At 36.8% G+C, this 27279-nt stretch overlaps 1 protein-coding gene across 8 annotated transcripts in view; it reads right to left on the bottom strand.

The window, feature by feature from the left end:
* NBEA (neurobeachin) overlaps positions 1-27279 on the bottom strand; it is a 667995-nt gene that overhangs the window by 337293 nt on the left and 303423 nt on the right. For all 8 annotated transcript variants that reach the window (XM_018056646.1, XM_018056648.1, XM_018056650.1 and 5 more), the window contains one exon: positions 15325-15389. In XM_018056646.1, the coding sequence (XP_017912135.1) occupies positions 15325-15389 (65 nt within the window). The remainder of the gene's footprint in view (positions 1-15324; positions 15390-27279) is intronic.

The raw sequence follows: 27279 nt of genomic DNA, 5'->3' as shown, positions 1-27279 counted from the left end.
GGAACTAAACAGCCTATAATCAATGCATTGAAGCCATTACCCAGATACCTTGGGGAGAGTTCCTAGACTAAATTAATGGCCAGGCCATGACTATGTGCACGTGTGCTCAGTTCCTCAGTCACGTCTGATTCTTCGCAACCGCACAGACTGTAGACCACGAGGCTCTTCTGTCCATGGAACTATCTATACAGGCAAGAATTCTGGAGTGGGTCGCCATTTCCTCTCCCACGGGGTCTTCCTGACCCTGGATTGAGCTCACGTCTCCTGCAACTCTCACACTGGTAGGCAGATTCTTTACTACTGAGCCACTTGGGAAACAATGCCACGACTGGTTTTTTGAATCTCAGCTAGCATTTGCTTGCAGTAAGTAAGAACAATAAAAACAACAACAAAAAAATTATGTCTCTAGGAAATAAGGAACAGAAAGAAATATAGCACTGAAATGATTCTACGAAAAATAGGGCACCGTTCCCTTTTGTTTTAAATATAAAACCCCATTTGTGTCTTATGAAATAAACTACATCAGTTCAGTTCAGTTCAGTTGCTCAGTTGTGTCTGACTCTCTGTGACCCCAAGAACTGCTGCACGCCAGGCTTCCCTAACCATCACCAACACCCGGAGTTCAATCAAACTCAGGACCATAGAGTTGATGATGCCATCTAGCCATCTCATCCTCTGTCGTCCCCTTCTCCTCCTGCCCACAATCCCTCCCAGCATCAGAGTATTTTCTAATGAGTTAACTCTTCTCATGAGGTGTCCAAAGTACTGGAGTTTCAGCTTTAGCATCACTCCTTCCAAAGAATACCCAGGACTGAACTCCTTTAGAATGGACTGGTTGGAACTCCTTGCAGTCCAAGGGACTCTCAAGAGTCTTTTCCAACACCACAGATCAAAAGCATCAATTCTTTGGCGCTCAGCTTTCTTCACAGTCCAACTCTCACATCCATACATGACCACTAGAAAAACCATAGCCTTGACTAGATGGACCTTTGTTGGCAAAGTAATGTCTCTGCTTTTGAACATGCTATCTAGGTTGGTCATAACTTTTCTTCCAAGGAGTAAGGTAAGGTAAGGTAAGGTGAGTTCGCTCAGTCGTGTCCGACTCTTTGCGACCCCATGGATTGTAGCCTACCAGGCTCCCCCGTCCATGGGATTCTCCAGGCAAGAATATTGGAGTGGGTTGCCATTTCCTTCTCCAGAGGATCTTCCCGACCCAGGGATAGAACCCAGGTCTCCCGCATTGGAGGCAGACGCTTTAACCTCTGAGCCACCAAGCGTCTTTTAATTTCATGGCTGCAATCACCATCTGCAGTGATTTTGGAGCCCCCAAAAATAAAGTCTCACACTGTTTCCACTGCTTCCCCATCTATTTCCTAAGAAGTGATGGGATCAGATGCCATGATCTTAGTTTTCTGAATGTTGAGCTTTAGGCCAACTTTTTCACTCTCCTCTTTCACTTTCATCAAGAGGCTTTTTAGTTCCTTTTTACTTTCTGCCATAAGGGTGGTATCATCTGCATATCTGAGGTTATTGATATTTCTCTCCTGGGAACCTTGATTCCAGCTTGTGTATCTTCCAGCCCAGTGTTTCTCATGATGTACTCTGCATATAAGTTAAATAAGCAGGGTGACAATATACAGCCTTGGCATACTCCTTTTCCTATTTGGAACCAGTCTGTTGTTCCATGTCCAGTTCTAACTGTTGCTTCCTGACCTGCATATAGGTTTCTCAAGAGGCAGGTCAGGTGGTCTGGTATGCCCATCTCTTTCAGAATTTTCCACAGTTTCTTGTGATCCACATAGTCAAAGGCTTTGGCACAGTCAATAAAGCAGAAATAGATGTTTTTCTGGAACTCTCTTGCTTTTTCCATGATCCAGCAGATGTTGGCAATTTGATCTCTGGTTCCTCTGTCTTTTCTAAAACCAGCTTGAACATCAGGAAGTTCGCAGTTCACGTATTGATGAAGGCTGGCTTGGAGAATTTTGAGCATTACTTTACTAGCGTGTGAGATAAGTGCAATTGTGTGGTAGTTTGAGCATTCCTTGGCATTGTCTTTGTTTGGGATTGGAATGAAAACTGACCTTTTCCAGTCCTATGGCCCCTGCTGAGTTTTCCAAACTTGCTGGCATATTGAGTGCAGCACTTTCATAGCATCATCTTTCAAGATTTGAAGTAGCTCAACTGGAATTCCATCACCTCCACTAGCTTTGTTCATAGTGATGCTTTCCAAGGCTCACTTGACTTCATATTCGAGGATGTCTGGCTCTAGGTGAGTGATCACATCATCGTGATTATCTTGGTCATGAAGATCATTTTTGTACAATTCTTCTGTGTATTTTTGCCACCTCTTCTTAATATCTTCTGCTTCTGCTAGGTCCATACCATTTCTGTCCCTTATCGAATCCGTCTTTGCATGAAATGTTTCCTTGGTATCTCTAATTTTCCTGAAGAGATCTCTAGTCTTTCCCATTCTGTTGTTTTCCTCTATTTCTTTGCACTGATCACTGAGGAAGGCTTTCTTATCTCTACTTGCTGTTCTTTGGAACTCTGCATTCAGATGCTTATATCTTTCCTTTTCTCTGCTTTTCACTTCTCTTGTTTCCATAGCTATTTGTAAGGCCTCCCCAGACAGCCATTTTGCTTTTTTGCATTTCTTTTCTATGGGGATGGTCTTGATCGCTGTTTCCTGTACAGTGTCACTAACCTCTGACCATAGTTCATCAGACACTCTATCAGATCTAGTCCCTTAAATCTATTTCTCATTTCCACTGTATAATCATAAGGAATTTGATTTAGGTCATACCTGAATGGTGTAGTGGTTTTCCCTACTTTCTTCAGTTTAAGTCTGAATTTGGCAATAAGGAGTTCATGATCTGAACCACAGTCATCCCAGTCTTGTTTTTGTTGACTGTATAGAGCTTCTCCATCTTTGGCTGCAAAGAATATAATCAATCTGATTTTGGTGTTGACCATCTGGTCATGTCCATGTGTAGAGTCTTCTCTTGAGCTGTTGGAAGAGGGTTTTACTATGACCAGTGCGTTCTCTTGGCAAAACAGTATTCACCTTTGTCCTGCTTCATTCCGTATTCCAAGGCCAAATTTGCCTGTTATTCCAGGTGTTTCTTGACTTCCTACTTTTGCATTCCAGTCCCCTATAATGAAAAGGACATCTTTTTTGGGTGTTAGTTCTAAAAGGTCTTGTAGGTCTTCATAGAACCGTTCAACTTCAGCTTCTTCAGCATTACTGGCTGGGGCATAGACTTGGATTACTGTGATATTGAATGGTTTGCCTTGGAAATGAACAGAGATCATTCTGTCGTTTTTGAGATTGCATCCAAGTACTGCATTTGGGACTCTTTTGTTGACCATGATGGCTGCTGCATTTCTTCTAAGGGATTCCTGCCCACAGTAGTAGATATAATGGTCATCTGAGTTAAATTCACCCATTCCAATCCATTTTAGTTTGCTGATTCCTAGAATGTCAATGTTCACTCTTGCCATCTCCTGTTTGACCACTTCCAATTTCCCTTGATTCAGGGACCTAACATTCCAGGTTCCTATGCAATATTCCTCTTTACAGCGTTGGACCTTGCTTCTATCACCATTCACATCCACAACTGGGTATTGTTTTTGCTTTGGCTCCATCCCTTCATTCTTTCTGGAGTTGTTTCTCCACTGATCTCCAGCATATTTGGCCACCTACTGACCCGTGGCGTTCCCCTTTCAATATCCTATCATTTTGCCTTTTCATACTGTTCTTGGGGTTCTCAAGGAAAGAATATTGAAGTGGTTTGCCATTCCCTTCTCCAGTGGACCACATTCTGTCAGACTACTGACCTCTCACCGAAGCTAAAATAATGGTGCCTAGAAGGAAATTCCATTTGAAGTCATTCTCAGAGGGACTAAAAAAACACTAAATACATATATATATATATATATATGCATATATTTTTTAAACATGGTTCTAAATGTAATTCAGATAAAATTTATGATTACTAATCTTGAAATAATTTCCTTTTTACTTGAAATTTAGCCATTAATCAATGGGAGCTGTTTATCTTAGTTTTCAGTAAATATATTATCGTCAATATCTAAATTTAAGTCAGTAAGTTAGCAATACTGTTTAAGATCTATTCATTTTGTAAAAGGACAGACTTTTTTTACCTCATTTATGAATCGCATATGTTTGATAATCTACTAATATGTAAAATGAATAACTGAGTAGTAAGAAAAAATATAAATAAGTTATTACATGAAAAAATATAGAGGGAACTTTGTTTTTCAGGCAGTTCTATGGTTTCTTGGTTCAAAATCAGAATCTCAACTCTAAGAAAAAAGTTTCTTATAGAGTCTGAAGGTGCTGGTTTTTAAAACATGTGTTTTGCTGTGCTTAGCTGTTCAGTTGTGTCCAAGTCGTTGCGACTCCATGGACTATAGCCTGCAAGCCTCCTGTGTCTATGGAGAGTCCCCAAGCAAGAATAATGGAGTGGGTTGCCATGCCCTCCTCTAGGGGTTCTTCCCAACCCAGGGATCAAATGCAGATCTCCCGCATTATAGGCACATTCTCTACCAGCTGAACCACCAGGGAAGCCCAAGAATACTGGAGTGGGTAGCCTATCTCTTCTCCAGGGGAGCTTCTCCATTCGGCAATCGAACCCTAGCTCCTGCACTGCAGGAAGATTCTTTATAGCTGAGCTACCTGGGAAGCCCCTTTTTAAAACATGGTTTTTGCCAAATCAAGGACACAAAACAAACTCAAGTAAACTAAAGCTTATTGGTTCAATTATTAAATAGCATTTGTTAAATTAAAGAGGACATTAAAGTTTAGGTTATGGTGGCTCAGATGGTAAAAAGTCTGTCTACAATGTGGAAGACCTCGGTTCGATCCTGGGTAGGGAAGATTCCCTGGAGAAGAAAACGGCAACCCACTCCAGTACTCTTGCCTAGAAAATACCATGGACGGAGGAGCTTGGTGCAGGCTACCGTCCATGGGGTCGCAAAGAGTCGGGCACGACTGAGCGACTTCACTTATATTATCAATAAAAAATTATACTTGAATGCAATATGCTTCTCTTCTTCAAAATGTAAGAAATGTAAGGGATATATTTTCCCTGATTTTAAAGAACAAACCGATAAATTGGAATTTCATGAATCATCGGTGAAATTCAGTGCTAAACAAGAATACATTCTGACTTGTCATGAATATTCATTAATTGCATCCTATACATTTCCAAAAGAATGATAAAGGTTTATTTTAGGCAAATGATTAATTTATTTCAAAAGATTACTAAAGTTCTATAATTTAAAAGTCTTTCTTTGCTTTATAGTTCAATTCATATTTTAATAATTTAAAATCCAATTATTATTGCCAAGATATTACAGGCAATTTTACATCCCATTAACCTTGCTTTGTTTTAATTATAAAGATCCTTTGTTAGATTCCTTTAAATGATCCAGTTTATAATTCAGCCTGTCCTAGGGAGTATTTTAATTCAGCTGCACATTCATCAACTGTTTTTGTCCTGTTAATTGTAGACAACTGCACAATTGCTTTCTCCACCTATGATTGATGAATTTTATTCACGAGTGTAGCTGTTAAGTAGGATAAACATTTATAACAATTTCCACTTAAAGATTTTTATCTTCATTCCCACAAGGACAAATTAAAGACTGATATTTAACAACCAAGAGAAAACATTATGTGTATGTTTCATTTTACAGTATTAGCAAATGTTATGAAAAATGTTGCATTTCCATGCGAATGTGCTAAAAGTGTATGCAAAGAATCTAATGTGTGCCTAGCATATAGTGGGCATCAACAAATATAGGCCACATAAACAAAGCAATGTGTCTTTAACTACATCCCAACTATTTAAATATGATATTTTTTTGATTTGGAACTCCCAGTTCAAATTTATGAAAGAGAAAAGTCTAAATTGAAAAGGAAAGGGCCAAGCTAAAGATAGGAATCAGCAAAATATTATATGTCATAATAAAAAATTATTTAAAAAACTTCCATTTTTAAAGTGCCAATATTACTTGTTTGTAAAAAAAAAAGTCATATATTACTTCCAACTTTCAGAGAAACTAGGCAAGATGTGAAACAATGTCAGAGGGAGATAATAAAAGGAAAGATATAAGCATCTGAATGCAGAGTTCCAAAGAACAGCAAGAAGAGATAAGAAAGCCTTCTTCAGCGGTCAATGAAAAGAAATAGAGGACAAGAACAGAATGGGAAAGACTAGAGATCTCTTCAGGAAAATTAGAGATACCAAGGAAACATTTCATGCAAAGATGGGCTCAATAAAGCACAGAAATGGTATGGACCTAACAAAAGCAGAAGATATTAAGAAGAGGTGGCAAGAATACACAGAAGAACTGTACAAAAAAGATCTTCACGACCTGGATAATCACGATGGTGTGATCACTCATCTAGAGCCAGACATCCTGGAATGTAAAGTCAAGTGGGCCTTAGAAAGCATCTCTACAAAGAAAGGTAGTGGAGGTGATGGAATTCCAGTGGAGCTATTTCAAATTCTGAAAGATGATGCTGTGAAAGTGCTGCACTCAATATGCCAGCAAATTTGGAAAACTCAGCAGTGGCCATAGGACTGGAAAAGGTCAGTTTTCATTCCAATCCCAAAGAAAGACAATGTGAAAGAATGCTCAAACTACCACACAATTGCACTCATCTCACATGCTAGTAAAGTAATGCTCAAAATTCTCCAAGCCAGGCTTCAGCAATACGTGAACTGCGAACTTCCTGATGTTCAAACTGGTTTTACAAAAGGCAGAGGAACCAGAGATCAAATTGCCAACATCCGCTGGATCATGGAAAAAGCAAGAGAATTCCAGAAAAACATCTATTTCTGCTTTATTGACTGTGCCAAAGCCTTTGACTATGTGGATCACAAGAAACTGTGGAAAATTCTGAAAGAGATGGGCATACCAGACCACCTGACCTGCCTCTTGAGAAACCTATATGCAGGTCAGGAAGCAGCAGTTAGAACTGGACATGGAACAACAGACTGGTTCCAAATAGGAAAAGGAGTACGTCAAGGCTGTATATTGTCACCCTGCTTATTTAACTTATATGCAGAGTACATCATGAGAAACGCTGGACTGGAAGAAACACAAGCTGGAATCAAGATTGCCGGGAGAAAGATCAATAACCTCAGATATGCAGATGACAACATCCTTATGGCAGAAAGTGAAGAAGAACTAAAAAGCCTCTTGATGAAAGTGAAAGAGGAGAGTGAAAAAGTTGGCCTAAAGCTCAACATTCAGAAAACGAAGATCATGGCATCTGGTCCCATCACTTCATGGGAAGTAGATGGGGAAACAGTGGAAACAGTGGCAGACTTTATTTTGGGGGGCTCCAAAATCACCGCAGATGGTGACTGCAGCCATGAAATTAAAAGACGCTTACTCCTTGGAAGAAAAGTTATGACCGACCTAGATAGCATATTCAAAAGCAGAGACATTACTTTGCCGACTAAGGTCCGTCTAGTCAAGGCTATGGTTTTTCCAGTGGTCATGTATGGATGTGAGAGTTGGACTGTGAAGAAGGCTGAGAGCTGAAGAATTGATGCTTTTGAACTGTGGTGTTGGAGAAGACTCTTGAGAGTCCCTTGGACTACAAGGAGATCCAACTAGTTCATTCTGAAGATGAGCCCTGGGATTTCCTTGGAAGGAATGATGCTAAAGCTGAAACTCCAGTACTTTGGCCACCTCATGTGAAGAGTTGACTCATTGGAAAAGACTCTGATGCTGGGAGGGATTGGGGGCAGGAGGAGAAGGGGACGACAGAGGATGAGATGGGTGGATGGCATCACTGACTCGATGGACGTGGGTCTGAGTGAACTCCGGTAGTTGGTGATGGAGAGGGAGGCCTGGCGTGCTGCAGTTCATGGGGTCGCAAAGAGTCGGACACGACTGAGCGACTGAACTGAACTGAAACGTGTTTATCAATAGAAGAACTGGTATTTGAACCCTGTACAAAGAAAGTATTTTGAGACAATGCTACTGAATCGATAACTCAATAAGATGGTCAGGGGAGCCTCTCTGAGAGTGTGACATTTAAGCGGATTCTCAGTGATGGGAGGAATCAATCATGTGAAGATGTGGGGAAGGAAGACTCCCAGCAGAAACAGCAGGAAGAGCCTGGCCCCAGGTTTTCCACTCCACACACTCTCCCTGAGCACCACGTTTGCATCCTTATCCCTCACTGACCACATGCAAGCTGAGAACTCCTGAATCTAAAACTCTACATGAACTGTCTCTTTGGGCTTCCAAAGTGCCTCAATGGCAAAGAACTCACCCCCAGTGCAGGCAACATGGGTTCGATCCCTGGGTCAGGAAGATCCCTTGGAGGATGAAATATCAACCCACTCCAGTGTTCTTGCCTGGGAAATCCATGGAAAGAGAGCCTGGTGGGCTACAGTCCATGGGGTCAGAAAAGAGCCAGACACAACTCAAGTGACTAAACAACAAGAGCTGTCTCTTTGAAGCCTAACACCCAAAATCTAAGACATCAATCTAACATTTCTACTTGGAACTTTCACAGGTGCTACGAATTCAGAGCATGTGACTGCATGTTCAGTTGTGTCTGACTCTGCGACCTCATGGACTGTAGCCTTCTGGCTCCTTTCCTCATTCCAGCCAAGAATACTGGAGTGGGTTGACATTTCTTACTCCAGGAGATCTTCCTGACCCAGGGATCAAAGCTTTGTCCTGCATTGGCAGTGGTTGGTGGTTTAGATGCTAAGTCGTGTCCAACTCCATGACACCATGGACTGCAGACTGCCAGGTTCCTCTGTCCATGGGATTCTCCAGGCAAGAATACTGGAGTGGGTTGCCATTTCCTTCTCCAGAGGATCTTACCAACCCAGGGATCGAACCCAGTCCTCCTGCATTGCAGGCAGATTCTTTATCCACTTAGCTACAAGGGAAGCCCCAACGGATTTATTTACTTATTTATTGATTTTTACTATTAACGCCACCTGGGAAGCCCTATGAACTCAGTGTAACCAAAAATAAAAACATCTCTTACTCAACCTATGTCTCTCCTTCTGTATCATTCTTTTTTTTTTTATTTTATTTTATTTTATTTTATTTTTTTAAATTTTAAAATCTTTAATTCTTACATGCGTTCCCAAACATGAACCCCCCTCTCACCTCCCTCCCCACAACATCTCTCTGGGTCATCCCCATGCACCTGCCCCAAGCAAGCTGCACCCTACGTCAGACATGTACTGGCGATTCAATTCTTACATGACAGTATACATGTTAGAATTCCCATTCTCCCAAATCATCCTACCCTCTCCCTCTCCCTCTGAGTCCAAAAGTCCGTTATACACATCTGTGTCTTTTTTCCTGTCTTGCATACAGGGTCGTCATTGCCATCTTCCTAAATTCCATATATATGTGTTAGTATACTGTATTGGTGTTTTTCTTTCTGGCTTACTTCACTCTGTATAATTGGCTCCAGTTTCATCCATCTCATCAGAACTGATTCAAATGAATTCTTTTTAACGGCTGAGTAATACTCCATTGTGTATATGTACCACAGCTTTCTTATCCATTCATCTGCTGATGGACATCTAGGTTGTTTCCATGTCCTGGCTATTATAAACAGTGCTGCGATGAACATTGGGGTACATGTGTCTCTTTCAATTCTGGTTTCCTCGGTGTGTATGCCCAGAAGTGGGATTGCTGGGTCATAAGGTAGTTCTATTTGCAATTTTTTAAGGAATCTCCACACTGTTCTCCATAGTGGCTGTACTAGTTTGCATTCCCACCAACAGTGTAGGAGGGTTCCCTTTTCTCCACACCCTCTCCAGCATTTATTGCTTGCAGATTTTTGGATCTCAGCCATTCTGACTGGTGTGAAGTGGTACCTCATTGTGGTTTTGATTTGCATTTCTCTAATAATGAGTGATGTTGAGCATCTTTTCATGTGTTTGTTAGCCATCCGTATGTCTTCTTTGGAGAAATGTCTATTTAGTTCTTTGGCCCATTTTTTGATTGGGTCGTTTATTTTTCTGGAATTGAGCTGCAGAAGTTGCTTGTATATTTTTGAGATTAGTTGTTTGTCAGTTGCTTCATTTGCTATTATTTTCTCCCATTCTGAAGGCTGTCTTTTCACCTTGCTTATATTTTCCTTTGTTGTACAGAAACTTTTAATTTTAATTAGATCCCATTTGTTTATTTTTGCTTTTATTTCCAGAATTCTGGGAGGTGGATCATAGAGGATCCTGCTGTGATTTATGTCTGAGAGTGTTTTGCCTATGTTTTCCTCTAGGAGTTTTATAGTTTCTGATCTTACATTTAGATCTTTAATCCATTTTGAGTTTATTTTTGTGTGCGGTGTTAGAAAGTGATCTAGTTTCATTCTTTTACAAGTGGTTGACCAGTTTTCCCAGCACCACTTGTTAAAGAGATTGTCTTTACTCCATTGTATATTCTTGCCTCCTTTGTCAAAGATAAGGTGTCCATATGTGTGTGGATTTATCTCTGGCTTTCTATTTTGTTCCATTGATCTATATGTCTGTCTTTGTGCCAGTACCATACTGTCTTGATGACTGTGGCTTTGTAGTAGAGCCTGAAGTCAGGCAAGTTGATTCCTCCAGTTCCATTCTTCTTTCTCAAGATTGCTTTGGCTATTCGAGGTTTTTTGTGTTTCCATACAAATCTTGAAATTATTTGTTCTAGTTCTGTGAAAAATGTGGCTGGTAGCTTGACAGGGATTGCATTAAATTTGTAAATTGCTTTGGGTAGTATACTCATTTTCACTATATTGAAGTAAACTACACTTATTGTAAATTATGCAGCTCTTAAACAAGAAGGCAAAGTACTCATGATTCCTTCTGTCCTCTCTACCATTCAATCTATCAGCAGTTCTATAGATTTAATTTCTAAGTGTTCTGTTGTGTGTTGAGTCGCTCAGTCTGTCCAACCCTTTGTGACCCCATGGACTGCAGCCCACCAGGCTTCTCTGTCCATGAGATGGATTCTCCAGGCAAGAATACTGGAGTGGGTTGCTAGGCCCTCCTCCAGGGGATCTTCCCAATCCAGGGATTAAAACCAGGTCTCCCCCATTGTAGGTGGACTCTCTACCACCTGAGCCACCAGCTACTTCAAATTTGCCCACTTCCTCCATTCTCATAGCCACTCTTAGTTGGTTTATGACACTATTCTTTTCAACGAGATTCTGAAATTTCAGACAGCTATCTCACTTCCAGTCTCCAGCCCCAGAAATCCATCTGTCACTCTGCAGATTATGCCAAACTTCTTCCATCCTTTACACTCCTGCACCCTTAGCACTACTTACAAACCCCTTTGCGGTAGGACTCTTGCCATAAAGGGTTGACCCTGGCCTCTCTATGGCTGGCACACAATATGTGCTGAAACAGCTGTTCGCGTGACTGAGAAGAGCTCTCCAGCAACACGTCTCGCTGGCTCTCACCAATAGGCTTTTGCACTATATTATTCCCTCAGTCCAGAATTTTATTCCTACTTTTTTTTTTTCTTTCATCTAGCCATGTCCTAATCACTTCTCAGTTCTCAACTAACATGGTGCTCTGTTTACTATAGTATATCAACCAATGAGCGCTCAGTCGTGTCTGACTTTTTGCAACCCTATGGACCCTGCCAGGCTCCTCTGTCCACGGGATTCTCTAGCCAAGAATACTGGAGTGAGTTGCCATTCTTTTTTGGCAATTGGGCCTCCTACTTTCACTCCTTTTATAGACTAATTTTAAGAGCAGTTTAAGGTTCACAGCAAACTTGAACAGAAGTTATAGAGATATTCCAGATGTCCTCCCCAACTTATTGTACTCTCCCTCATTATCACTAATCCCCATCAGAGTGGTTACATTTGTTACAAATTATGAACCTACATTCATAGACTGCATTATCACCGAAAGTCTACAGTTTACATGACGATTCACGCTTTGTGTTGCATATTATAAAGGTATGGAAAAATGCAAAATGATATGTATCCAGTATTACAGTATCATACAGGGTAGATTCATGCCCTAAAAATCCTCTGTGCTTTGCCTATTCATCTCTGCTTCCCTTTAAAAAGATCCATGGCAACCATGGATCTTTTCACTGTGTCCATAGTTTTGCCTTTCTCATAATGTCATATAGTTAGAATTATACAGTAGCTTTTTCATATATTGGATTCTTTCATCCTGAAATATGCAATTAAAGTTCCTTTATGTCTTTTCATGGCTTGATAGCTCATTTCTGTTTAGCACTTATTAATAAATACTCCATTGTCTTGATACATCAGATAAATGTCTGTTCACCTACTAAAGTACATCTTGGCTATTTACAAGTTTTAGAAATTGTGAATAAAATGATTATAAACATCCACATGCAGGTTTTTGTGTGAATGTAAGTTTCTAATTCCTTTGGGTAGTACCAAGGAGTATGGCTACTGTATTGCATGGGAAGACTAAGTTTAATTTTATTAAAAATACCAACCTGTCTTCCAAAGTGGTTGTACCATTCTGCATTTCCACCAGTGAAGAATTAGAGTTCCTGTCACTCCACAGCCTGAGCAGCACTTGGGGTTGCCAGGGTTCTGGGTTTTGGCTCTTCTAGGTGTGTAGTAGTATCTTACTGTTGTTTTAATTTCCATTTTTGTGATGACCTATGATGTGGAACATCTTTTCCTATTCTTATTTTCCATCTGTACATCTTTTGTTTAGGAAATTGTTAAGGTCTTTGGCTCATTTTCTAACTAGTTTTCTTATTGCTGAGTCTTAAGAGGTCTTTGTATACTTTAGATAACAGCCTTTTATTAGATGCATCTTTTGTAAGTATTTTCTCTCAGTCTGTGGCTATATTCTCATTCTCTTGATACTGTCTTTTGCAGAGCAGAAGTTCTTCATTTTAATGAAGTCCAGCTCATCAGTTCCTTCCTTCATGGATTATGCCTTTAGTTTTAGAGCTAAAAACTTATCACCAAACATGTTATCTAGATTTTCTCCTTTGTGTCTTCTATGAGTTTCATAATTTTTCATTTTATATTTATGTCTGTGATCCACACTGAGCTAAGTTTTGTGAAGAGTATAAAGTCTGTGTCTGCATTTATTTTTGGATGTCCAGTTGTTCCAGCATCATTTGTTGGAAAGATTATTTTTGTTTCATGGTCTTGGCTTTGCTTGGGTGCACTTTTTGAAAATCCTATCATAACCACCACCAACTGGAGAATGCACTCCTCCAGACTAGGTTAAGTGCTCTGCCTTCTCAGATTAGTACCTATAACATGTGACCCTATCACAGCACCCTTGTGTTATTGTATGTGCTAGTCTGTCTTTCCTCCAAAATTTAGAAACATGTTTGACTCATTCACTTATCTATTCCCAGTGCCCATAATCGTGTTTAGTATATGAAAGTGAAGACACTCAGTCGGGTCCGACTCCGTGATCCCGTGGACTGTAGCCTACCAGGCTCCTCTGTCCATGGGATTTTCCAGGGAAGAATACTGAACTGGGTTGCTATTTCCTTCTCCAGGAGATCTTCCTGACCCAGGGATTGAACGCAGGTCTCCCACACTGTAGGCAGATGCTTTACCATCTGAGCCACATATAGTTGGTGCTAAATAGACATTTGCTATGTTAATATATATATGAGATGTGATTATATATTTATAGCTAGCTATATTTCACTATTTGTTCCAAAATCATTTTTACTAGAGAAACTATTGGTATAAAAATGGAAAAACAAATTTAAAATGGCGCAAAGAATATTATGATGAGCATTTAGAGGTTTTCCTGGATTAAATTAAAAAAAATTATAACTACTTTCTATAATTCCAACTCCTTCCCTAAATCAAAATAAATGCCAAACACTACCAATGAATAACAAAAAAGTTTCAAAAGCTAAAAATCTCTATTAGCAAAATTTTCACTCTTCTTCTTTTCCAAGAAATAACTATAATCTTAATTCTACAAACTAGAGGTTCAATTCATTAACTCTTCAGAATTACTGATAACAGCATAATTTTTGTTTTTTACTTCACAGCTGAAATGAGTTAGCAAAACTAGCATTATGTGAAATGAGAGATTTTATAACTCATATGACAATGAACTGCCTGAACAAATAATTTTTTTCTATTTTTCACTGCCTGAACATGGATAATAATTATTATCAATTATTTTCACAATAAAGTTTTATAAGAAGTAGAGTATATTACTATGTTTAAAATGATTATGCTATAAAAGAAAACTAATTTCTCTTGTATCTTTTGCTTGGCAGTAGGGCAAATTTCATTTTAATATTTAGAGTTGTAATATTATGACTAAAAATAACCCAATCATAAAATATCTAAGTGAGAAATGCACAGTAAGATGAATTATTGTAAAAACAGAGGCTATTTCTCAGAATTATAAAACACTGATAAAAAATACTAAATTGTATTTAACTTTTTTCAAAATAGTTATAGCATATACAACAGGTTTCAAAGACTACCCTATAAAATATTCTTTCATGACACCTCTTTTGATAAAGATAAGTTTTATATACAGTAAAATTATTTCCTTATTAATGTAATTAAATATGGTTTCAAATAAGACACAGACTGTGCCTAATCTTCAGGCATTATTTTCCAAAGAATGCACTCTGTCATAGATGAAACTCAAGTTGTAAGGGATGCAAGTCTTTGGCTAACAGAAGCTGTACATGTCAGAATGTTGTCTGTTACATCTGTCTTACTATATTTATTGCCAATAAAGTATAGGAAAAATCATAATGAACGACAGTTTATCATAAAAGTGATAAATGCAATAATGAGCTCAAACATAAATCTTACCATAACATCATTTTAACAATGGTATAAACATGTTCCTAGCCAGACCATTGAGGTTCCTACATTTAACGTCTCTCACATTTTTACTGGGATAGCAGAGAGCATGACACGGTCGAATGAAACTACTTCACATGAAATGAGATGGGCTGAGGGAGTAAACACTGAACGTGGCTTTGAAAACAGATGGAGCAGCAGATGGGACTGCAGACTGGGTTCACTTGATCTGTGTAAAACAACTTTACTATTTGGTAAGACATGGCTCAGAACTCACAAAAATCTTATAGACTTTGTCCCTTTATTTCATACCTGCTTCCCCTCTCCCAAATGAAAATTGCTAAACATTTTAAACTTTGTTCCTTTAAGGTATAAGTACCTGTGTGATAAATCATTTAACTAAGATATATTTTGTTACATATTTTTGGAACAGATGGCAGGAAAGAGCAGTCACCCAGTGGAATAAAATGTACACTGACTAGTTGTCTAAATACTGTACAATTAATTACCTTCCTTCATTGATGAGCTCAATAAATGCAAGTCCTGCATTCTTCTGAATAGAATTTTGCCATTCCTAAAAGGAGAGAGCAGACCATGTGTAAGAAAAATGAGCACGTAAACAAAAGTTAACATCTGGTTTAAGGATCATGTTGATGCTAATAACCTCCATGTGATATTTCTAAATCTTTCTAAAAGATTGTTAACAAATGCTATTTTCTGAGAAATGAAAATTTTAAAAGCAATCCTTTATTGCTTAGTTAAAAGGTGCTTTTGAATTCCCAGTGATACAGACTGAGATAGAAAGTGAGGTCACAAGAACAGATCCTCACGGTGACTGTAAAATGTTGCTTATTTTACATTCTTTCTATGGAATATTTAGAATATGTTTTAAAGAGCTTTTTGCTTATTAATTTATTCCAGGGACTTCAAATTTCTTGGTCTTTTTAATACAGCTGGAAAATTTAGCTTTTTATATTAAAGATTATACCGCTTTCAATGATACTACAAATAAATATGTTTAATAAATTTTTATTAAAAATCCTTATTGATCAGTCATGCGACCCATCTATAGAGTTTTCCTCCATGATTTTCTACTAATTAAGTGTTGGCCATGAATATGGCTTTTGGAAACACAGTCTCCATGTCACTCCTTCACTCTGTTCCTGATCTTGTTCCCTTTTAAAGCTGTGAACACATGCTGGGAATAAATGTGGTCCCCCAAAGTAGGCAATTACTTTGTAAATATTCTCTGTTCTAAGTAGATCTGTGAAGAAATAAAACAAATCATGAACAAATCTATATTTCCCCAGGAGACAGAATCAACAACTTGGAAACAGGGAGGTGATAGTCTGGGGACAGGAATGACCTAATAAAAGCCTTAAATGACCCTATTTTCAGCAAAGCCATTGTGTTTAAAAGCTTCCCAGGTAACACTAGTGGTAAAGAAACCACCTGTCAATGCAGGAAACTCAGGTTCAATTCGAGTCAGGAAGATACCCTGGAGAAGGAAATGGCAACCCACTCCAGTATTCTTGCCTGGAAAATCCTATGGACAGAGGAGCCTGGTGGGTTACAGCCCATGGGGTCGCAAAGAGTCAGACATGACTGAGCACACTGTGTTTTAGCTGCCATAACCTTTATCAAAATGAAAAGATCTTTGTTGCACTGTATTGAACTTATTAAACCTTTCAAATAATTTTTGTTGAAAACAATTATAGGAAACACTTTTCTCTACATTTTAACAAAATGACTTATTGCTATCCTCATATATTTTGAGTTGAGGCACAACATTAAGTGAAAGTCTCCAAAGAAGAATAAACAGGAAGACCTAGGATGGTTCCTGGGAACCATTCACATCTTTCAGATTAGAAAAAGAGCAGTTGAAAAGGACAAGAAAAGATCTAGCAAAATTTAAGGACAGCTGCAAAATATTAGAAAACATCCATGTACATAAATTGGCTCAGGAAAATAGAAAAATACAAGACCCTTTAATTACTAACAGCATTTTTTAATAAGTTAAAAATATTATTGTATATAAACTGAAAAATTAAAATATAGCAAACCACAAAATATATGAAACACAAAAGTGAAACTACAAAAAGAAAAAAGACGCCACTCCAGAGGAGGGTAAGGGAAGCTCTGGTGGTGGAGTCGCATCAGAGCCAGAGGATGGCCTGAGAGCTGGTGCCAACTCAGGCTGAAGAATGGGCCCAGGAGCTGGTGCCTGAGCTGGCTCTAGCTGTGGAGAGACTCCATCTCTGGTGCTGGTGCTGGGTACAGCACTGAGGTTGGCACTAGGTGTGCTGTTGACTCTAGTTCTGTCTCTGGATTTGGTGCCAAACTAACTCTAGCTCAGACAGCAGTGCTAGAACTGGCTGTGAACTGGCTCCAGTTCTGGGACTGATTCTAATTCTGGCACTGGTGCCAGGCCTGGTGTGAGAATTGCTGAGAAAAATGACTCTAGACAACTATGGATCTAGAGCTGATGTCAACTCTAGAGCTGAAGCCAGAGCTGGCGATAAAAAGGAGCTGGTAAGCTAGCTGGCTCTAGATCTACAGATGGACCTACCTTTATCCCAGTGCTAGTGCAGGCACTGGTTCTAGCTCAGAGGTGCTGCTGGGACTGGTTCTAGGATTTGCTATAGCTGTGTAGCTGCTGATGGAGTTGACAGCTAATGATGGAACTACCTCTATCTCTGGAGCTGGCTCCAGTTACATAGCTGGTTCTAAGAGAGAACACAAAAAAGAAAGGATCTCTATTTCTCTCCATTTTTTCCCATCCATAGGAAGGGAAACTATTTTATGTGCTCTGAGCCCAACAACAACAACAAAAATTATGGGTTTAGTCTGTCTTGCTCTTTTGCCACCTCTAACTGTCCTGGTCATCCTTTCTCAGACATGCTGCTACTGCTGCTAAGTCACTTCAGTCGTGTCTGACTCTGTGCAACCCCATAGACGGCAGCCCACCAGGCTCCCCTATCCCTGGGATTCTCCAGGCAAGAACACTGGAGTAGGTTGCCATTTCCTTCTCCAATGCATGAAAGTGAAAAGTGAAGTCGCTCAGTCGTGTCTGACTCTTCGCAACCCCGTGGACTGCAGCCCACCAGGCTCCTCTGTCCGTGGGATTTTCCAAGCAAGAGTGCTGGAGTGGGGTGCCATTGCATATCAAACACTTCTGTGACATAGGATTTTAAGATGACAAAAGCTGAAATGCCAATTTTCTAACACACAGTTTAAAACTTGATAACATAATAGTAGTTTCCATATGTCTCTGCAGCTTCACTTTTGTATGTTTATATGCATATTATATGATTAAATTTTAGATACTGAATCATTGCAGGAAGAACCATATTTTATTCATCTGTGGTAACCACAGAAACAGAAAAAATAGAAGATTCAAACTGCACAATGACTATATACAGCATTAAGGCAACAAGAGTTTAATTCTGAAGTTTAGTGATGTTGGATGGGAAACACAGAAAAAAGATCTTACATATAAAATTAATATTACTATGTATAAAACATTATAAACATACATTTCCCAGTATCTTTTTTCTAATTCTAGTAGTTATTTGCTCGCCAAACATGAATATTTTCTTTTCTTCCACAGAAGCCTACTGGTTACACTTTAAGGTAATATAGCTTGGGGTACAAGAGTACTTTTCCAGGCCTTGTCTTAAGTAAGGACCAAAGCAGAATTCACCTCGTGAAGATTTTCAAAATTTCGCATCAACTACAATAATCAATTTGGACAATTTCAATTTATTAAGTCAATTTCTTTTAACTACATTAATTAATATTTATAAGGCTAAAAAAATGTTACCAGTTGTCTTTCCTTAAGAAAGTGAGTTTTTTTATTTTTCAAATTGCAGTATGAGATCAAAGTCCCAGACAGGAGACATACTAAGTCCAGGACATACATATTCATTTATCTGATGTCTGAGAGGAAAAAACAAAGCCATATAATTTAAATTGTAAGTAATATAAGAAAATATAGTAAATACAGATTTGAAACATAAGAGCATAGAATGCTCATGTTATGGTGGATGGCATAGGTTATAGCTTGTATCACCCCTTTATCCACTGCACCTCGGGGTGCTGCTTCAATAGAAGGCTTAGAGAAGTAACAAGACGTAAAAGTAACAATAAAACTAGATATTTTAAATGTAAGTTTTTAAGAGTTTAAAATAATTGTTTTCTGGAATTTTGCATGAGACATTTATTTTAATCTCTATTGTTACAGTGAATTTTAAATATACCTCATAAGGGAATGTGGATATTTCTTCACTTTAAAAAACGGTAAATGAGAGAGAGAAAAAGGAAAAACAAAATATTCCTCACAAAGTATATTCTCTCAGAAAATGTCAAGATCGAATATGGTTTGTCTGTCTGTTTGTAAATTTATTTGGCTGTATTGGATCTTAGCTGCGGCACGGAGGATCTTCGATCTTCGTTGCAGCATACAGGTCTTTAGTTGCAGCATGTGAGATATTTAGTTCCAGCATGTGGGATCTAGTTCCCTGACCAGAGATCAACCCAGGCCTTCTGCATTGGGAGCGTGAAGTCTTAGCCACACCTGGGAAGTCCCTTGAATGCAGGTTTTAAGCTTGTTTAATGACTTCTGAAGTGACAGTTGTGCTAGTAGTGAAGTGAAAGTTGCTTAGTCGTGTCTGATTCTTTGCAAGCCCATGAACTGTACAGTCCATGGAATTCTCCAGGCCAGAATACTGGAGTGGGTAGCCTTTCCCTTCTTCAGAGGGTGGATCTTTCTGACCCAGGGATCAAACCGTGGTCTCCTGCATTGCAGGTGGATTCTTTACCAGCTGAGCCACAACAAATAATCAATTTTGAGGGCATCTTTAGTTGAAAACTCTAAACTCCTTGAATTGTTGGCAAAATATGGTATACAGTATTTGGTGGTAAACAAGAATGTATACGTGAAAAGAAAAAAAAATGAAATGTGAAGTAAAAAGTAACCCATAGGAAAAGTGTAACAAACAGCATATTCTCTATCCTGTAAATGAGTCTTTAGATTTTACTCCTATGAAAAAGCACAATACTATAACAATAATTTATGTTGGCAAAGCAAATATCAAAGTGTGTAGAGAAATAATAATTTTAAAACGTTGGAAATGAGAAATGGATCAAGCCTACATCATCATTTTCTCAACATTTAATATTACTTTTATAACTCATGGAACATCCCCTCTGAAATATAATTATCTATAATTTGTAGTGATATCTCACACACGTGTCCCTTCTAAATCATAAACTCATTTATAAAAAGAAAGATCTTATTTTATCCAACTATACATATATAGTAAGTAGCAAGTGACTGCCATACTATATATACTCAATGTATTTCTGTTGTTGAATTTATTTCTCTAAAATCTATGGTATCACAAATCTATGAGTTCTCAATTCTGACTGAACAAACAAACAAACAAAAAATCAACAGGACTGTCGCTAAAAATCACCAGTTATATCAGAATAGTCTCTGAAGATATGCCCAGGCATCACTGTTATTATATTTTAAAGCTTCCCAAGTGACTGTGATGTGAATTCAGTGCTGAGAACTACTGACTAAAGTCATTCTTCCCTCTCAACAAGACTACATACACACAAACCTCAAAGTTCCTAACTCACCAACATGGAGTGATTTAGTTATTATAAAGTGATGTGTATATTTCCTTTCAAATTGTTCAATTATTTAAATTCCCTCTACTTATTTGTAAAGTAGTATATTATTGCATCATAATTACATCATAACTATTGAAGTGTCCACATCCCTTATTACTATAGCCCTTTTTAGCTCTCAGACAGTCCTTCATTCCCATAATATGGTCTTTGTGTAAGACTGAAAGTGTTACCTTATAATGAACATGTAAAAAAATGAGTAATGAATGAGGTTATGCAGTGATTCTATTCCTTTACACTGATACACATTTGTTCCTGCATTTTAAAGCGTATTTCTTAAATGCATATTACCATGTAACTGATTCTACAAGTTTCAAAAGAATTATTAGGGAGGACCTCCCTGGAACAATGGGACCACCAGGGAGGTTAAGGGGGTTTGATCCCTGGTCAGGGAACAAAGATCCCACAGGCCACCTTGCACAGCCAAAATTAAAAAATAAAAATTAAGTAAAATACTGAAAGGGGAGATATCAAAAGCTTTGTGACAAGCAAAGTACACAACATATAAAGTACACTGAAAGTTAAGAAATAGGATATAGCTGGGCAAGGAAAGGATACTTTAATGACTGTCCCAAAACAAAATAAATGAATACATGAAAATGTATACAAAAGGATAATAATAATAATTCACTGTCATCTCAACAAAGTCGATTTCTTGGCAATGACAGAAAAAAGTATACTCAAAAATCTTAGCTACAAATCATTCCAAAGTCTTCTGCCATTTGAGAAAACATACACTCAACTCACTTGCTCCACTACTGAAGAAAACGAGCAGCCATAAGAAAAGGTGCAAATTAAACGTAGGCATCAAATTTTTATCCTCGTGGGGGAAACATACTAAACTGGGTTTGAATGCGTGTTGAGAGCTGTCAAGTATAGACAGGTTTGTCACAATTTTTTAACTCTTCTCCATGGACGCATAACATTTCCTCAAGATGAAGGACTTTTTCAGAGATTTGGATATCAAGTTAAGGATCCTTTGAAACTAAACACTTTGAAGACAAATAGGTTCCAGAAGGATGACAATGAAATCCCCATGTTCTCTTCACAATCACTTTATGGCTGTGTTAGATAACACAGTAGAAATATTGGACCCTGCACATAATTTTTCCCCTACCAGTGTTTTATCCTCTGTATCAATTCAGTGCACATTTTCCATTGCCTTCTGTTTTGTATATAATTAAGTTAACCAAGTTAATGTCCTTAGAGACTTAATTCATTTCAAATTATTTGAAAATAAGGGAAATATTTCAAGGTAAAAATGGGAGGTTAAACTGAGATCTTGTCTTTTGGAACCCTAGAATCAGTTTTTACTTCCTAGATCTTTAATGCCTATTTATCATTAGTTGCCAATAAAAGAAATAGGTATGTTCCTCAAAACAACTTTATAACAAATGTTCATTATAACTGGTAGGCTGATAAATTCTGTTCAATAAGAAAAGTTGTTAAGTACAAGGACTGAAGTAAAAAAAAATACTATGCAGAGAGAAAAACAGAGATGAGTAATGTTTTCAATGTATGCAAAATAATTAATGGAAAAATAAGTAAGTACTCAAAGTATAGATTGTTAAAAAAATTTTCATTGCTTATTTTTATGAACAGTTTACAGAAAGCATTGTAGGAAAACCTGAAAGTAAGAAATGAATAATCAATGATTAGTACAAAGAGATTATTGATATGAAGGTCAATAACAGAAAAATCATTAGGCAACATGGAAATATATCTAGTTGATCACTAAAAGAAGAGTTGGTGTATTGTACAAAGATAATGAGGTTACGGAGGATCTCAGTAGATTGCTGAATTGTGTAGTAAAATTAATACAACTTTTAATAATAAATAATCTTATGAATATATATATATATACATACTTATGTTTGTATTCATAATGAAAAATAATCTAGTTTGGTTTACAATATATATTTTTAAACAGCATTTTCTATATCTATGAACATATACAACATACAAGCAAATTTCTATTCAGCTAAACTTGAGAGGATACTCCTTCTTTACTACCTGCTACCAGAAATGATCAGAAGAAATAAAGGAAATGCCAACTTTATTAAATAAGAAAATGTTTCATATTTTAAGATTTACATAGGTAGGAAAAGAGTAAAAGACAGAATAGGGTTTTAGAATGTAGTTTTGAAGAAAAAGAACTTTTAAAACTTAAAACCAATAAAACAAAATCCTACTGGTCTATAGTCAATGAAACAACAAGGAATGTCTTTCTCTAATATCAATGATTTATGATAAAAAAGATAATTTACATTTAACAGAACACTTAAGAGTGAAGTCTTGGCTGATATACTATTTTATCTTAAACTATGTAATGCTTTTCAGGCCACTCGATGATCATCTTTGAATGTTATGTTTTTCTAGAGCTAAGAATAGGTGTATCAGCAGAGTGATCCTGCAAACTTGATAACTTGAGATAGTTGGCCAGAAAAAGGGGAAAAAGTAAGATAAATTAAAATATGAATTAAGAGAAATTATACCTTTAGAATTAAGAGCTCTAGACTATATGGGACTATCATAAAAGTGCTGGGTATTATTAAACTATGATGCAGGTTTAGCTTGTCAAATATGTTCACAGATAAACCAAAGATAAAATAGACATTCAATGTTTCTCAAGATGTACTTTGTGGCTACCTTCTATACTTATATAGAAGCAATAAACCATTGTGAAAATTTCCTTATTTTCAACAACAAATAGGGAAGCAACCATTCAGGATTGAGCTGTTGATGCTTCGTTGTCTGCTTGGCTTATTCACTCCCATAGAGCGCACACTATCTCAATTCATACCTTGGCAAAATAATAAATTACCCCATTTATTTATATACATATATAACTTAATTATATACAAATTATACCACTAAATACCCCATAGCCATTATCTATGCTACCATTTAAAAACAGAAGGAAGTTCTAGTATTAAACCTGAAATGTTAAATCCCTGTTTGTGCTTTATTACCATGAAGCAGAGTTATGTACAGTTACAGTAGAATATTTTATATTTATTTATGAATAACAATGCAATTATAGGTGGATAAGCCATTAGAATTTTAGTGTTGCACAGAAACTGATGTATTGTCTATCCTTTTTACCCAGAGCAAGAATCTTTGACACAAGTAGCTGATCTTTGCTTGAAGACCTACAATATTCTGGACTTCTGGGATACCTAGCTCTATTTTTAGACTACATTAACATTTAAAAAAGTAAAGCACAGATGTCCGTATATGAAGAAAGAGCTGTACTGACCAATACAGAATCTACATCACATGCAGCTATTATAAGCACCTGAAATGTGGTTAGTGTGACCTGATAAACATTCTAAGTATTAAACATATGCCTGATTTGAAAGGCTAAGGAAAGAAGGAATGTAAAATACCTCATTTTAAATACTTTTATATTGATTACATGTATGCTGAAAGTATATTTAGGTTACATGAAATATACTATTAAAATTAATCTCATCTACTCTTTTTCACTTTTTAAAATATAGTTTTAGAAAATTTAAAGTCATATGTGGCTCACATCATATTTTGATTGGACAGCACTACTCTAGATTATCAACTGGGAAAAGTAATTTGTAAGCTATTGCTGTTACAACAGCAATTTTTGCTTATACTAGTAACAATTTTGTATTATGTGTAGAAATATAATTTGAAAGGGTATATATTAAATGATAATTTTTTACTACTCCTGGGTAGTAAAAATATGAGGTAATAGGAAATTTTATTCAAACCTCTAATACTTATTTTTAAATTGTGCTTAATTTTCAGGGACTATTTTTTCATTAAAAATCATCATGGGCATCTATGCTCAACTGATTTTCAACAAGAGTACCAAGATCTGTTGATGGGGAAAGGATAGTCTCTTTAGCAAATGGTGCTAGAAAAATGGATAATCATTTGCAAAAGGATAAATTTGGATCCCTATACATACTGGATATAAAAAATAACTCAAAATGAATCAAAGATCTAAACTGAGGCCCTAAAATAACAAAACTATTAGAAGAGAATAAAGCGGGAAATCTCCATGAGTGTGAACTTGGCCATAGGTTCAAAAACATAATATCAAAAGCATAGGTAACAATAACAAAAGTTGATAAACTGGACATCATTAAATTAGAAACTTTTGTGCATCAAAGGACACTATCAAGAGAATGGAAATAAATAACCTACAGAATCCAAGAACATCTTTGCAAATCATATACTTGATAAGGATTTAATGTCCAGAATAACACTTTCAACTCAACAACAGAAAACTGAATTAAAAATGAGAAAGGATTTGAATACGCATATGAAAAGATGTCAACAACACTAGTTATCAAGAAAACATAAATAAAAATCACAATGAGATACTACTTCATATTCATCAGGAAGGGCTATAATTTAAAAAACAACAAATAAACAAACCAAAAATAAAGAGGGAGAGCGAGAGAAAATAATAAGTGTTGGAGAGGACATGGAGAAAATTGGAACCCTGGTTTATTCCTCATAGAAATATAAAATGATACAGACTTTGTGGAAAACTTGCAGTTCCTCAAAAAACTAAACCCAGAATTACCAAATGACTCAACAATTTAACTCAGTTATACATCCAATACCTAAAGGTATAAGCCTAAAAGAAGTGACAACAGAGACTCAGATAACTTGTAGGTCTATGTTAATAGCAGCATTATTCACAATATTCAAAGAATAAACTCTGTAAGTAATTAATAAATATCTATACTAAGTACTGGACACTGCAAGGTGTGGATGGCATGGTGAGGAGCGAAACAAAAAACATCAATGGCAACATAAAAATAAAATGCTTTTTTTATGGTGTAAATGTATAGCATAATTAAAATTAATAACATTCATAATGCAACCTTGAAAGACTCTAAGGGTTTGTCATCCATAAGTTTAGCCTTTCTTTTTGCATAGTTTAAAAAAATTCTACAATTCAAAGAGATCTCAATTAATGTGAAATAAATATACTGATGAAACTATACAAAACATATTTTCTCCATTGGCTGAATGAAATGCTTCCAATAATGAAGAATGGTTGGCATGATGCTTACTCTAAAGGAAACTCCAATGTAATAGGTAAAGAATATCATGCCTTTTTCACCTATAAGAACATCTAATTAAAACATGTAAACAGGGACCTATATTTCCTGTCTAGATATATGTATTTCAAATGTAAAAGGGAAGGATGGATTGATTAAAACCATATAACAATAAACCTGAAAAGTTTCATGAAAGAAAAGAGTTTGAAATAGCTGGGAAGATATGAAGTAATAGCAATAATTCTGAATTTTATATTTTGATAGTGGTAGTGGTTACATCAATATAAGGAATAAAATAGCACTGATAGGAATGAAATAGCACACACACAAATGAATGCATGGAAAGGATAGTGAAAGCTGAAAAATGTCTGTAATCTAGTTAAAAGTATTATACCAATATTGATTTCCTTCTATTGACACTGTATTATATTTATATAAGATGGTGCTATTGGAGAAGGCTGGGGAAAGGGTACACTGGATTCTGTGTACTATTTTTGCAACTTCCTATGAGTCTATAATTATTTAAACAACAACAACAAAACCACAGAAAAAAATGATCATGAAGAAATGTACAAGTGAAGAAAAAGAGGACAAATAAAATTACCTACTATAAAGTATTTTATATGACTTATTATAAAATAAAGTATGTTGAAGTACAGAGGATTGAATGGAAAAAATCCACCAAAGAGCAAGAGAATATACAAAATGGAAGGACAATGAAATATATACCGCTGTTTTCACTATTTTTCAAATTGTTGTAATGCCCCTGAAGAATTTATATAATGTAAATCTAGAAAAATAAAAATTAGAAGAAAACAAACAAACCCAACAGGTAAGACAGGAAAGGGGTGGACACTGTAGCCAAGTGTGGAAAGGAGTTTTAGTTCAGGGAAGTTGTCTATCAGTATCCAGGGAAATCTGTGTACCTCAGAATATACTACATTCCTTCTCCTGTGTCACAGACACTGTAGCACTCTTAAAAGACTATCCTGCAGGAGGCCAAGGCTTACCAATTTCTTTTTCTCCCAATTTTGGCAAGACTTGATGAGAATTCATACGTAAGAAAATAACTGTTGTTTCTCTTATATTAGTACCATTTTCACACAGATGAGCCCAGCACTGAAGTTTAGCCATCATTTTCCTTCTGTGTTTATAATTCAGGTTGGATATGAACTAATCATTATCAAGGATTGAAGTGCTGTATCATGTACAAGTATCATACACTATTAAGGTAGCTTAAAAATATTTTATAACAGAAAAGTGATCAATTCAAAATACACCTGCCAATTTCTCTAGAGGTGAAATAAAAGAAATCAACAATAAAAGACCCCATGCTACTGCTGTTGCGGTTCAGTCCCTAAATCCTGCCTGATTCTTTGCGACCCCATGGACTGCAGCACACCAGGCTTCCCTGTCCTTAACTATCTCCTGGAGTTTGCTCAAAATCATGTCCATTAAGACCTCATGGAAGTGATCAAAAGTAATTTGAATTCCATGCTCTTTAAATCTTTGATTAAATTTTCATAGAAGATGGTGTAAATAATTGGGTAAGACAATTATTGCTGTGATTTTTCAGTAGCATTCTCCCCAAGACACATTAAAAACACATTTTCTGATTACAAATACTTAGTAATACTTTAGCAGTAATACTTACTAAAAGCTTTTTTCTTTAGAATGTATACATTTCACTGTATAATTTTCTCCCTGCTGCTG

Source organism: Capra hircus, chromosome 12, assembly GCF_001704415.2.
Source record: "Capra hircus breed San Clemente chromosome 12, ASM170441v1, whole genome shotgun sequence".
NCBI lineage: Eukaryota > Metazoa > Chordata > Mammalia > Artiodactyla > Bovidae > Capra > Capra hircus.
This window is presented reverse-complemented; position numbering and strand designations above follow the sequence as displayed.